The 14,991-nt window shown below is 41.4% G+C and overlaps 1 protein-coding gene across 1 annotated transcript in view; it reads left to right on the forward strand.

Annotated features, from left to right (window-relative positions):
• LOC105902693 (cadherin-7-like) overlaps positions 1-14,991 on the forward strand; it is a 65,918-nt gene that overhangs the window by 15,607 nt on the left and 35,320 nt on the right. Inside the window, exon 3 of the mRNA XM_031583929.2 lies at positions 13,337-13,631. Within this exon, the coding sequence (XP_031439789.1) occupies positions 13,337-13,631 (295 nt within the window). The remainder of the gene's footprint in view (positions 1-13,336; positions 13,632-14,991) is intronic.

The raw sequence follows: 14,991 nt of genomic DNA on the forward strand, positions 1-14,991 counted from the left end.
GGAGAGGAGGGGGGAGGAGAGGAGAGGAGAGGAGAGGAGAGGCTACTGAGATCATTGTCCTGGAGTGTCCTTGTGTAGCTGTGCACACCCGCTGAGGACTCTCTCTGGTAGACAGGTAGTTTATCAGGACAGCACCCTATACAGGTCAGCACTCAAACATGGCAGAAGTATGGGACATGCAAGCCTAATGGCTTATGTAAGTGACTACAAGTGGTTTGTCCCTTTTCCCGTGAACGTTTGTTATACATTTACATAGAAATTGTTTTCGTAAATGGGGCCCACTGTCAATGTTTAGTTTGAAGAGCCTGAACAATGTGTGGTAATTGTAAGACAAAGTGGGAGTTTAGCTCAAGTTACAACATTGCATATGCATTTGTATAAACACTGCTTCATATCCTCGTGTAGAGCCTAATCATGGAGGTGGAGGAGCCAGGCAGTGTCTGTGTTTACAGTGAGTTTAGTTCAAAACAACACAACGGGGGACACAAATTAGAGACCGTGATCAGAGAAAAAAAAAGAAGGAGTCAAAAACGTATGCTGTCATATTCATAATTACTCCCACTTCCACCACCCTTGCCCAGAAGACAGGGTTGAACCGTTGCCCTAATGTGAAAGGATTTGTTCACATGTGAGCGTAAGCAACAGTGACATGTGCTTGTTAATTAAGGACATAAGAGTGGACCCCTCAGGCTCCCTCGCATGTATTCCCACCCCGTGTCTCCACATTTAATCCCCCCATTCTGTAACCCCAGCCCATATATCTCTCTCCATGGCCTCATCACGGTGCGTACTGTTGTCCTCCGTGGCAGTTTTTCATTGTCACAGCTGAAAGTCACAGGCACAGGCAGGCAATCCGGACAGACATCTCTTTTTTTACGTCCTAGGATGCTCAACACACATTCAACAGCACACCTCTAGTTTCACAGAATCCGGCCCAAATGGTCGAGCTCTTTCGAAAGAGTTACGAGGACGGAAAACAAAGGTGTATTTCCTCTCTCTACTAACAGGCACCCTAGATACAATGCTCTAAGAACTTCTTTCCTTTTTTTATATTTCCCTCGGGCATGATCAATGATCCCAGATACTTTTGATGGAAGAAGAAGGGTGTGCATATGCATGTCTATAAGGAGCACTTGTGTACAATGGGAGAATGCAAGCATCATTTGCATTTATATGATTTCCCTCCATTGACACCCTTCAGGCTAACCCAGGGAGCAACAGCATCATGCCATAAATCGGTGTGGAAGGATGGGGATGAACAAGATGACAACAGTAGTCCACCATTGAAACCTAGTACTGTGCATATCTGTGATGATATGTAGGTCTGTCATGAACATCTGCGACATGTCATATATATCACCCAGCATCAGCAGTCCAGTCAGGCTTCTGTTAACGTGGAAAGAAACTCTGAGAGGAATCATACCAGGCATTGCCGTAGTGATTTACTGATTTACATGGGTCAGCAAGGACAGCATGGTTTGGCTGGCAGATAGACAAGTTCAATAATATCAAGATATACAGTGCTCTAGTAAAAAAAAAAAGGGATGAGTGTTTTGTGTTGGGGATGAAGGAGGATTTGACTGCAGGAATTAATCTAAAGCGTTAGAATCACTCATCTCAAACAATTGGAATAAGGACCACAAATAGGGACCACAAAGCAAACACCAGCAGTTTGGCCATTCATCATTTCATTTACCCCATTTCCCAGTTAGTGCTCTACTCAGGCAATGGCATTTTTGACAGCAATGGCATTTTAACCCATATTTGAACCTTACCCTTACCCCAGGTGTTCATTCAACCCTTTTAGCAAATGTTGATCTTTGGAATAAGAAATCTTGAGTGAAAATATCTGAAATTTGCATAAACGTTTAGCCCCTGCCTACTGCTTCCGAGTATCAAGACATCTATGTCAATAGACCTGTATGTCAATGAGCCTAGCACCAGAATCAGTCAGCCCTTAGCTACCTGTTACCTGCTGGAGATAAAGATGAGTGCAGCCAGCTAGCTTGTTGTACACAGTGTGTTCCAGACTAGCTACTCAGTAACCCACACAGCACCAGGCGCGGACTGGCCGCCAGGAAGTTCAGGGAATTTCCCACACAGGTTTGACCATCTCCTTCAATGCTAGTCCTGTGGCAGGTTTGACCATCTCCTTCAATGCTAGTCCTGCGGCTGGTTTGACCATTTCCAAGGTTTCCAACTAGTTAGTGGACCAACGTTAAGAGAAATGAACACTACATTTCTAACTTTTGTCGGACTGTAAATGGGTAAATAAAAATGTGTGTATTTATTAAATTGATGATCTATCCCTTTTATGAACTAGTATTATTACTATTAGTAACAACAACAGCAATCATAATGATTCATTTGATTTCAAATCACCTTTCATAACACCCAAGGTCACTTCACAAATACAAAAAAAATACAAAAACAAAAATGCAAATACAATTCACCGCACACTAAATCACAATAAGACACTAAATCACAGTAGTAATGACAATGGACTGCTAATATCTCTATCAGTATATTCTAGAATGAAGGATGGAGGAGCAGAGAGCAGGGACCAGCACGGATCTAACTAGAGGTGCATTATTGAATATTCTTGTGTGACTGTGAAGTAAATTAGAGCACAATACATCAATGCATATGATCAGGTTGGACTACTTCATTTATACTACTAATTATGTATTGTTGCATTACAAGAAATAAGTATATATTTTGCATAATTCACCACAGATGTTAACATTGGACTATTCATTCTGAATTAAATGAATACAACATAATATTTGATGATCAGACAGTCAAAGTGATATCTGTTTTTATGCATTTTTAACAAACAGGTGAACCTGAGTTAGGAAGAAGTCATTGCAGGGACCTCTATGGAGACTGACTTTTGAATCTCTGTATGGTCAAACATGGGGAGGAAAACCTTAGAAAATGACACAGACAAAAACAAATTAATTAATGACTTGTTTATTGGTAAACGTGTTGTGTCGGTTTGAATTTGAAATTGGTGTATCAAATTGGGGCCACTTGACAGCACATTAGCTATTTTGGTTGCCAGTCGGCCCCTGCTCAGCACTACTCTTATATGGCCCTCTGACAATCCTCCATCTGTCACGCCGTTCCTCTACACCTCCTGTCCTTTTGACATTGAAGTGCAGTGTTTCTCAGATGAGCATGAGGAGCTGGGTCAAGAGCATGGTCACAACAGTAAGCATTGTGTGTCTTTTGTTACCCCCTCTCTGAAGGGTTAAATTAACCTTACAGCTCGGGGGGGCTTGATCCTGAAGGAGGAGATCAGAATAGCTCACCGAGGTCACCAAAAAGCTTACTGAAATTGTCTAGGTTAGCATTAAATTTGTGCTTTGATTTATTCCACCCCGTTCATGGCAGTTCTTGCTTATCACAGTGTTTTATGATGATGATGGCATAAGACACAACGAACAAGCCCACAGTGTAGCCATTTCTAATCTGTGTAGTCGCCTGCTGTCTTGTGATGGGAAAAAGACAAATGAACCTCCTCTGCCGGCGCGACGTAATGGCACCAGTGGTAATTTGCTTTATACATCACAGGGAAATATGTTCCCCATGATAACCCTGATGGTCTCTTTTTGATTGATAAGACCAAGCCCTGCTCCTTCATCCTGATGTCTTATTGAACCCTCGACCAAAATGTCCCCCAAAACAGGCCAGTCCATTAAAGCATTAGCTCAATTTACCGTGAGACTCAACGGCCGTTTAACTCATGTGCCAGACACCTATTATAAACTCTTTGTAAAAAGCTGACAATATTGCATGTACCTTAGAACATGAAACAAACTGGATTGAACTCTATAGTTAGACAGTGAGAATGGCTGCTGGAAAGGGCCCATTTCAGCCGGGCAAGTTGTCTAAATTAAATTAAACGAAATTAAACTTTATGCCAAGGCATGGATTTTGGATATAGTCGTGGCGACATGTTCTTCTCTGACAGGGAACATTTGTATGTGCCAATCACAAACCATCACTGCCCAAGTCTGATTAATCTATCTAGCAAAAAAGATCACTTTCCCTTTATTGAAAGAGTGGCATTATCACATTGTGTATTATGCCTACATGAGGCAAGGAAGCAGGAACAAACCTCTGTTATGGGTTAATGCAATTCATCTTTTTCAGATATCCTCCAAGTTAACACATCCTGGCAGGCTTTTACATTTTTTTATATTTTGATTAGTTAATAAAAAAAAAGGTTAAACTGCTTGAAAGACTTCAGTGTCTTGGAAATCTAATTATTAAGGTAATCTAATTTGTCCAACTTCAATTAAATGCTCAGTCAGCAGTAATGATGTAAATTGTCATTTCTATTCACACATTTTAGGCTAGTTAGACTACGGCAGAAGAAGAAATGCTGCACCCTCTTTTGCAACGGAATGCAGAAAAAGAGGTTGCATTCAGATTGGTCCAGGTGTTATTCAAATTCATCAACATAAATATAGCTCACAACCTCCCATATCTTATGCATTCCCCATTCATCTAGGCTACTGGTCACGGATGCTCTTGCATTTTACACATCAGATTCTTTCCCTGTCTCTGGGATATCCCATATATCTACACATGCAGTCACCAGTAGCCTCGTGTTAAGCCATCTACACATACAGTCACCAGTAGCCTCGTGTTAAGCCATCTACACATACAGTCACCAGTAGCCTCGTGTTAAGCCATCTACACATGCAGTCAACAGTAGCCTCGTGTTAAGCCATCTACACATGTAGTCAACAGTAGCCTCGTGTTACGCAAGTTAATATGTTTCTATGTCCACTCCCAAGTTTCTATGTCCACTCCCTCCCGGAACGCTCAGCCAAACAGGCTTACACTCACCTGTTTGGCCCTGCTGGGTTTCTGGATGCATCAACTGCACCAAAGAAAATCGAGTTATTTCAATTATTTCAGAATAATTCTAGTAAAAAGCCATCTATATGAATACATTTCTATCTATTTAACGTTGAATGCCATAGTTACTTGAGACAAACCTAATATGCTGTTGCAATAAAAGCATAAGATAATTCTTTCGCCAAATCACCCAACCATATGTAGGCTTTGCTATTGGGGAAAGGAGTGAAAGTAGCCTACTTTTTTTATTTCCATTAAACAGAGCTGACCTCTTCTGCTTCCACAAGTCGCCACACAATAAGTGCCAGAATGTCTGCTGAAATGTTTAACATTTCAGCAAAAGATGTAAGCTATACATTGCTCATTGTAGTACCCAGCTCTGAAGTTGTAAATGTGTTGCATTGGACGATGTATCACATGTTAGACATGTTTGGACATTTTACACTCGTACATAAATAACCTAACATCCTGGAGCCTAAATACATTCTCCAGAATGGGTGTGATATGGGCTGTATTGATCTAAAATAATGTTAAGGAATTGAATCTGGAATCTAAGTGAGCAAAACACTTTCTTTTTCCACAGGCTTTAAATCACACACCCTCATTAACTACATAATTGTCAGTTGGAAGGGATGTGGCTTGGGCATTTGAAAACAGGTCTGACAAGCTATAATTATCTGTCAACAAATGTAATTATTTTGAGCAACAGAAAAGGCACTGCGGTTTATTCCTTGTAAAGGCGCTCATGACAAATACTGTCCAGAACCTGCACATATATCGCCATCTTCTTACATTGTAATCTTGTCTGACACATCCCATTTAATAGGATTGCATGACAAGGCTATTGGTCTGCTTTAACCAAACCTTTCACTAATTAACTTCGGCCTGGCTCTACCCACTTAGGTACCTTTGACCACACCTTTACCACTGACAGTGAAATATTTTTGTGCAGCAGTGCTACCTGTTTTCACCCTCAAACTAGGGCCGTAAGTGTGTGTGTGTGTGTGTGTGTGTGTGTGTGTGTGTGTGTGTGTGTGTGTGTGTGTGTGTGTGTGTGTGTGTGTGTGTGTGTGTGTGTGTGTGTGTGTGTGTGTGTGTGTGTGTTTTATCTGTGTTCACAGTATTTAGTCTTGGGTGTTGGTTGGTTGTCTCCTTTCCCCTGATATATCATTCTCATGGACTGAAATAATTTTAAAAATCCATATTAACATGGCAACGCCCTCAAAATATGTTGCGCTTCCTTGTTGTGGCCTATTCACTCTGGAGCCTGGGGCTGATCACCAGAACAGTGCTGACTGCATGAAGAAAAACTGCACAATCTTGCGTAGTGATGGAGGAGTGTGACAGCTGTGCTGATGTGTCCGCTGCTGTTGTTTTTAGGTCCGCTGTGCTGCAGCATTCTGACCTCTCCCTGTCTCTCCTCTCTCCTCCCCTCTCCCACTCTCTCATGGATTCTTTCTCATGCTGTCTCACCCTCTGCACCACAGCTGTCTCTCCTCTCTCCTCCCCTCTCCCACTCTCTCATGTCTCACCCTCTGCACCATAGCTGTCTCTCCTCTCTCCTCCCCTCTCCCACTCTCTCATGTCTCACCCTCTGCACCACAGCTGTCTCTCCTCTCTCCTCCCCTCTCCCACTCTCTCATGTCTCACCCTCTGCACCATAGCTGTCTCTCCTCTCTCCTCCCCTCTCCCACTCTCTCATGTCTCACCCTCTGCACCACAGCTGTCTCTCCTCTCTCCTCCCCTCTCCCACTCTCTCATGTCTCACCCTCTGCACCACAGCTGTCTCTCCTCTCCCACTCTCTCATGGTTTCTTTCTCATGCTGTCTCACCCTCTGCACCAGTGAATAAACAAATGATGTATCCCTCTCTCTGCTCTACGAGCCTCACTTCAAACCAACCCCCTACTGGCTTTCATACATATTTTTAGCTAGTATGCTGGCAGGGGCGGCTCACAGAATGTGCTCACACTATTATAATCATATAGCTACTAAGGGGAATCTGTGCAACAACACATATTTAGGCTTTCCTTTCTAAGTGATCAGGATTTAATTCTGGAAAAAAAACATGTTGCTCTGTAATACAAACAAGCAATTTTGTGTTTGTTACAATGTACCATTGAACATGTGCGTACACATACACATTGTTTGTTTGTTGATTATATTACAGATGTAAATACATACTAGGTGGATGGTAAGAATAGTTGCTACTGGTATCCATGTAGCTATCTGAAGCGCTGTTGTTGCTCCAACCCATACAGGCTTGGGAAGGAGAGCTGAGGACACGGTTTCTGGTGGTGACTACTAATTTTCTTGTGGCCGCTTTAAAGACACAATGAGGGTTCAGAGCCTCGGTCCCAGACACACACACACACACGCATAAAAATATACACATGCACATACACACATTTGCTTACGCAGACATAAATCAGGTCATTTTGATGCATTCCCAATATGGATTTATCTGTCTATTGCCCCCAAAAAACCAAATAGGTCAAGATGGATTTTTTAGTATTATCTATTAGTGTTTGTTAGCATAATCAAAATTGGTAATTCTTTAATAGCCCACTTAATAAGCTGACTACGACCTCCGTATTTCCATGTATCAACAGCTATTTATCAATTCATTATTCATGTGCTGAGAAGATCTAATTGGAAGTGATGTGGCTGCCACACTGTCCACAGTAATATTTCATTGTTGGCTGGATGACACATTGACACATTATGAGGCAAATCCTTTACAGGGGGGTTTTTCATGCAACATCGGATTACCAGTAGTTGAAGCCTCAAGCCTTTGAACATAGGGCCGTACTGTAACTAACATCTTTGAACATAGGGCCTTCCTGTAACTAACGCCTTTGAACATAGGGCCTTACTGTAACTAACATCTTTGAACATAGGGCCTTACTGTAACTAACACCTTTGAACATAGGGCCTTCCTGTAACTAACGCCTTTGAACATAGGGCCTTACTGTACTGTAACTAACACCTTTGAACATAGGGCCTTACTGTAACACCTTTGAACATAGGGCCTTACTGTAACTAACACCTTAGAACATAGGGCCTTACTGTAATTAATATCTTAGTTAGCAGGCTCCACAGTTAATCATCAGTTTGCCAATATCAGCTTTGCCTGAAAGGAGATAATATCAAATCAAATCGGTTTCTCCTCTGCTCAGGGCTGTGCTCTGTGGAGAGTTAGCTCAGAGTTAGAGGGGTTTTACATTTGATGTATATGGCTAATCCAACCTTGCTCTGACAGCTTTGAGCTTTGCAGAGGACAAGCCTCTGGGTCAAGGCAGTAAAGTTTGCTTGTTTAAATATTTCATTCTGATAGCAGCGAGAGATATTTTCTCACACCTAGCACCCTTTTGCTGAGACTGTATGCTGTTTCTGTGTGTGTTTCGCACTGCTATTATCAGAGGTATTATTTCAATCAATGAGGGAAGGCATTTTGCTTGCAGCTATTTATAAACTGTGACCCTGTGGTTATAATTTGTACTTGCACGTTTTTAATGGATAAGTCAGAATTTGGCTTTGCACTGTACACTGTTCAGCACGCACAGCACACAACTGATGGACACACAGTAATGGATATGTGAATGAATCAACTCATTTTGTCTTTACAAAAGTTCAAATGTGATTTAAAAGGAGATGTCTTTGTTTCCGCCAGCTCTAACATCTCTAGACTTAAGATGCCACATGAAAACTTTAGACTGAAAAAATAGTAATGGGAAAATAAAAAGAAATTGGATTTATTTTATATGTTTGTTAAACTTTTAAAGTGTTAACTATATAACTAAATAAATGTTCTGTCATGCACAAGAAACAAACATCTTGAGGGATGTTCTGCCCTTCAGTTGTTGACTAACTCCATTTTCTGTTTTAGTCAGTGAGTGGAGGCCAACTGACTTTGCTATGGCTTACAGGCTGCTTCAGGGTATAGACCTCGTTCTTTTTGTTGATTTTAACACTTTGTACATAGTGCAGCCTCTTGGGATAGCTTCTCAAGAACACTTACAAAAAATACCACAAAACAGCACTGCTACAAATAAAAATGGAGTGTGTTTTCATTTGACAAGAGCACTTCCAAGCATGGCAACTATAAATGCCAGTAGGGGAGAGTGGGGTAAGATGATTCGTCTTTTTACTTAAGTTGACTTATAGCCAAGGGAATATGAGACAGAAATAAAACTAATGCATACAACAGAAGTTCAGGATGTGGGCCATCAGCTGAAACCTTAGCAGTGTGCCTAACTCAGAAGATCCAGCTGACAGGAGAAGTTGAGCCATCTGAGAAAACAAACTATTGTATTAACCAGATTTTTAAGTATAATTCTAAACATAATTATTAATAATCAAATCCCCCATTCTGTTGATTTAACCTCCTAACTGGCTCATCTTACCTCACTCTCCCCCGCTACTAAACAGCACTATAAGGAACTGCAGGACTGAGAAATAAAAAGATTAGAAGGCTTTTTTGTATTGATGCAAAACAAGTTCACTCCATCTTTCCTGAGTCACTTTGAAAATGAGTTAAGGTAAAGAGCAGAAAGTCGCTCCTGGGAGGAACATTTGCATACAAAGTGACAATCAGTGTCAGTATTGATTCAGTGGGCCTTTGATTCTTGGTGCCCTTTCACATTTTGTCTCAGTATGCCCAGGAATTTAGAATTTAAAAAAAGTTCCTATAAACCCACACATACCCTCCTATGCCACCTGAGCAGCTTCTTCCCGTCTGCGGTTGGCCTCATCAACAAGGCCCGGGACCCCCGCCCCCCAACACGGACTCTAATCCCTTTTTTGCACACTCCTGCTGTAACCTAATATGTGTATTGTTTATTGTTTATTGTGTATGTTTATTGTTTGCACCATTGTACCACAAAGAATTCCTCGTAGGTGAAAACCTACTTGGCAGTAAAAACCTTTCTGATTCTGATTCTGATTCTGATTCTATGCATACACGCATGCATACCCGCTGGTTTTATTCCTATACAGTAAGAGAAGCAGGATTGTGAAGACATCTAAACACCACGGGCACACTTCCACAACCCATGAACATGCATATATACACAGGATGTATTATAATGTCTTCATGTTTTTTTTATCTTTATATATATATATATGTAATTAACGAATTCATTAATTAATTAATGATTTCATTAAAACAACAAAAGTTAGAACAACCATCTGGAAATGTGTAATGATGGTTCCATGAAGTAGTTCTGCCAGATGTTATCTTTCTGCATGTCTGCCGTTTGCGTTCTGCATACCTGCGTTATAATCATACAGTACATATGAAACCCATTCATGTATCATGTAAAACAACTCAGAATAGATAACAGTTCCACTCCCACTCAGGGCCAGAAAAGAGACATCATTTAGTTGCAACATGCGCCTAAAACACGGCATGGCAGGGTATGTAGAACACACCACATATGGCCTGCTGCATGAAAACTACAGGGTACAGCACAACTCTGTTTTGCACGGAGCATGTTCTGCCTTTTAAAAGCAGGTGTAATCCAGAGTGCCAGATGAGAGAGTGATCCCCACTCAGAAATGTTGTCCATTGATTGGTGGACTATTTAGACACATTTATATTTGACCATTTAGTCAACATGTGGTCCTTGTCATGTTCAGTGGTACGTGGCTTTCTTATCATAAGTTAGATGGTTGGCCACTACACTAGGGTACTAAAAGCTAAAACAGAGCTAAAACAGAGACTTGGCACTGAAAAAAAAAACAGATTCAGCATTCATTCATTTCTTTTTTTTAAAACCTTATGTTTTATTGTTTATTCTGGTGTGCTTTTTCAATGGCAATCTTTTCTTTGACATGTTTCTTCATGTTAGCCTTTTTCAGTGCAAGTCTTTTTTCGATGTCAGTACTTTTCAATGTCAACTTAGTGTCTCTGTTTTGGCGTGGAAGGGGAGGAGTTGGATGGGAAAGACAAGAAACACATGATTTGCACAGATCAAGTGGGCAACACTTCTCTAAATATGGCCTGGATGTATAGAGATTGGGAAAAGAAGAGAAGATCCCACAGAAACTTGATATGGGACTTCTCATCCACAAAGAAGAATCTGCATTGATCATTTATGACCTGATGAGACACTACCATACCTCGCCCAACTGCACCCTTAAGTTACCAAGTTATATGTGGTAGAAAAAATAGAAGACATTTGACATTTTGCCATGGCCAACTATTAAAATAAATGTTTTTTTTTTAAAAAACAAAGGTTACCCCTCAAAGTGTCCAGCTAGGTCTTGTAAGTACTGACATTGAAAAAAGACTTGACATGACAAGTCTGACATGAAGAAACAAAGAAAAGATTGTCATTGAAAAAAACACATCAGAATGAACAGAAACAAATCATCTTTTCAGTGCCCAAAGTTCATTTTAATGCAAAGATTTTCATTGCCAATGTTCTATTTTTCAGTTTTTCAAGCTTTAAACAATGCAGATTTCTTTTTTCAATGTCTTTCAAGTCTCTGCTTTAGCTCCGTAGCTGTCCAGCGTATTTGTACTCTAATCGGTGTAGAGGCAGGGGCCTGTTGAAATAGTTTTGTCCCCGGCCCACAGGCGGTCTTGTGTGAAGTAAAGAGCTGCTAAGTTGAACGTATACGTATATATGTGGGGGCCAAGCTGCACCGGCCTCCCGAGGAGCTCTACCTTTTCCTTTTATAATTTGAGTTCAGGTGAGGAGACTGGAACGTCAGCTAGGTCATTAGCTACCATTTCATGCAAATGGAACTCTGCCATTTAAACCATTTAAGGTTATTTATAAGTTTTCTTTGCTAGCATAGCAACTAGGCACCGTAGCAACCAGAACACGCAATTTACATTTACATTTTTAGTCATTTAGCAGACGCTTTTATCCAAAGCGACTTACATATGTGCGACTTACAATGTATACACATTTTACATTTACACTGATGGCACACTGCACATCAGGAGCAATTAGGGGTTCAGTGTCTTGCTCAAGGACGCTTCGACAGGGAATCGAACTAGCAACCTTCTGATTACTAAACGACTTCTCTACCTACTGTACCATTGTCGCCCCAATTTGCTGCATAACCTGCAGCAAAGTTGAATTTTTCAAAATCAGCTCACCAATAAAAGGAAGTCTTAAAGTTCAAAGTTAATACAAACACTTACATGATGTTAAATTACTTCACGTAAACAATCCTGAGAGAAATAATGGGACATCAATGAGCCGAAGGCTTACTCTGATATCAATGAGTTGAATGAAGGCGGAGAAGTCCCCCTTCCCCCTTGCCCTTCTCCGACATGTTAACTCAATGGCTCCTATTCCCATCTGAGCTGTGCCAGAAGATTATCGTTCATGTTACTAGGTCACCAGGGGCTAGATTAACGATTCGACTTTACATGTTTAGCTTCCATTCCCACACGATACACCATAACAGTACAATAGTGATACATCAATGGCTTCCAGTGTGAGTGGGGAGGACATCATAGTTAGCTAGAAGTCATTTTGAACGTGCTGCCAGAATTGAGACCATGTATCCCAGTTTGACTAAGTGCAGTAATACAGTAATGCCCTTCCATTCACCCGGAACAGCTCTGCTCCTAAAAAAAAGGGTTTATATTCACACAGATATATAAAAAAAGAAAACTACGTCATTTTTTGTTTAGATTTCTCAAAATGCAGCACTTTTGAGAAATGAAATATTTCCTGCAGAATGAAATAAGCCCAGAGTAAGCCTGTGGTTTTCCCTGAACAAACTTGTTCTCATCTCATAAAACTGTGCTGGCACCCCCAGGAACTTAATATTCCAGGTGGACAAGAGGTTGGTAAACATTGGCTGAGGCACTGACCTGATTAGCAGATACGTGTTTGAACTTTAATACCTCCCACGCTAGTTTGCACAATGGTATTAGTATAATGTGTATGATCTGTATTCACACACTATCCTGACATTCCCCAGTTGTCTTTGAGCACTTTTTTGTCTGCTATTCAAAACCAAAAAATTGCAACCTGTAGGGTAAGAATTTTAAAGACCAATTAGTGTCATGTTTGCATTTCACTTTAACAAGAGGCAACATGAGTAACAGTATAGGGGTAAGTATGAATTAGCCTTTGGGTGGTTGGAATCGTCCTTAAGAAATATTGTGGTATTGGGTAAACATGCAGTATCAGTACAGCTGACATTTACAGCCGACTCCCATCCATCAAAATGTTTAATTAAAATGTTCAAAATGGTTTTGTTAAAATAGCTGGCCATTGACTTACCTTTTTTCTTAATCGCTTACGCATGTCTTACTAATAGGCATCAAACTCAAATAAACAGACATGGAAAAAAATTGATTGTACAGCTGAAATGTTTGAGTCTCCTCCATACATGCAGTATACCATTTTGGTCTTTCTTCAAAAGGTATGGTCAGCTTTTCAACATTTGTATGCATTTTGTGGTTTTCTCTCATGTCTTCTCTTTCCCCTCAGCTTCACTCAGATGTTGACAACGGGGAGGGAAACGTGAAGTACATTCTCTCAGGAGAGGGAGCCTCCTCCATATTCACCATCGATGAGAACACTGGTGACATCCATGCAACCAAGAGGCTGGATCGCGAGGTCCAGGCCTACTACACCCTGAGGGCCCAGGCAGTGGACAGCGAGACCAGAAGGCCTGTTGAACCTCAGTCTGAGTTTGTGGTGAAAGTCCAAGACATCAATGATAACGAGCCCAAGTTCCCTGACGGCCCGTACACAGCTGGTGTGCCTGAGATGTCACCTCTAGGTGAGTTGCTGCCTCTCTCTTCCCTCTTCATACAGTATGTCATCTTTTATTTGTACCTACTCTTTTTGTCTTGTTCTTTGCAGAGATGTCATGATAGTGATATCTAGCGACACCAGAGAGATTTGATCCATTAACAGCAAAAATGCATATGTTACAGGACACGGAATGCACAGTTCTGGACACAGCTGTACTGATCACAGGTTAATGCTAGCAATGCTAGTATTGTTTTGTTAACTTTCATCAGACCCTGAAGAATCTAAGCTCTCTGTAGGCCACAGCGATGCCCATCTCTAAGCTCTCTCTGTAGAGCACAGCGATGCCCATCTCTAAGCTCTGTCTGTAGAGCACAGCGATGCCCATCTCTAAGCTCTGTCTGTAGGGCACAGCGATGCCCATCTCTAAGCTCTGTCTGTAGAGTACAGCGATGCCCATCTCTAAGCTCTCTCTGTAGAGTACAGCGATGCCCATCTCTTTCATCAGACCCTGAAGACTCTAAGAGCACAGCGATGCCCATCTCTAAGCTCTCTCTGTAGGGCACAGCGATGCCCATCTCTAAGCTCTGTCTGTAGAGTACAGGGATGCCCATCTCTAAGCTGTCTCTGTAGGGCACAGCGATGCCCATCTCTAAGCTCTGTCTGTAGAGTACAGGGATGCCCATCTCTAAGCTGTCTCTGTAGAGTACAGGAATGCCCATCTCTTTTGAAGTGGCATGATTGTCTGCTACAGCTTAGTCGTGTTCCATTTGAAATGCTGATCAGAGAGTCCCAAAAGGATAGTTCTTTTTCTGATTTTGTGAAAGTTTGAAAAACGAAAAATGCAAAACCAGCCAGCTGAATCAACCCACAACAATATCACATTATCATAAGCATACTTTAATGTCATATTTGACTTCTAAACAACTTTACCTGTAAGGACTGTGGGAGACATGTTTGACTGGAGTTTGAATGTGTGACTCTTCCCTTGCTGTGGTGTTGAGTAGGGTAGAGAGAATGACAGAGAGACTGTGACCAAACCAGGGAGAAGGAAAACAAAGAGCAGGGAACCTGGATGGAACGTCAGAGTATTCAAGTTCTCAGCAAAGATTTTTCAAATCTGATGGGACATTTAACAGAGCACCTCCCAAGGTGTTCCGCTACGGAAGGCTGCAGCTTAACGTACGTTGCCTGGGGATCTGTGAACCATTCCTGTCGGAACAGGGAGCTGGGCTTAAGCTCCCATTTAAAATTCATGTGACAATCTGCCTGGGAAGGTGTAACAGCGAACTACGTGGCAGACAGTGTGGCATAGTGTCTGGGATAACTGATATGACAGCTGGAAATACATTTAGGCTCTGATACCTCAGTGTCTCAGTGCTCCCTAG

The sequence above is a fragment of the Clupea harengus genome, chromosome 17 (assembly GCF_900700415.2).
Source record: "Clupea harengus chromosome 17, Ch_v2.0.2, whole genome shotgun sequence".
Lineage (NCBI taxonomy): Eukaryota > Metazoa > Chordata > Actinopteri > Clupeiformes > Clupeidae > Clupea > Clupea harengus.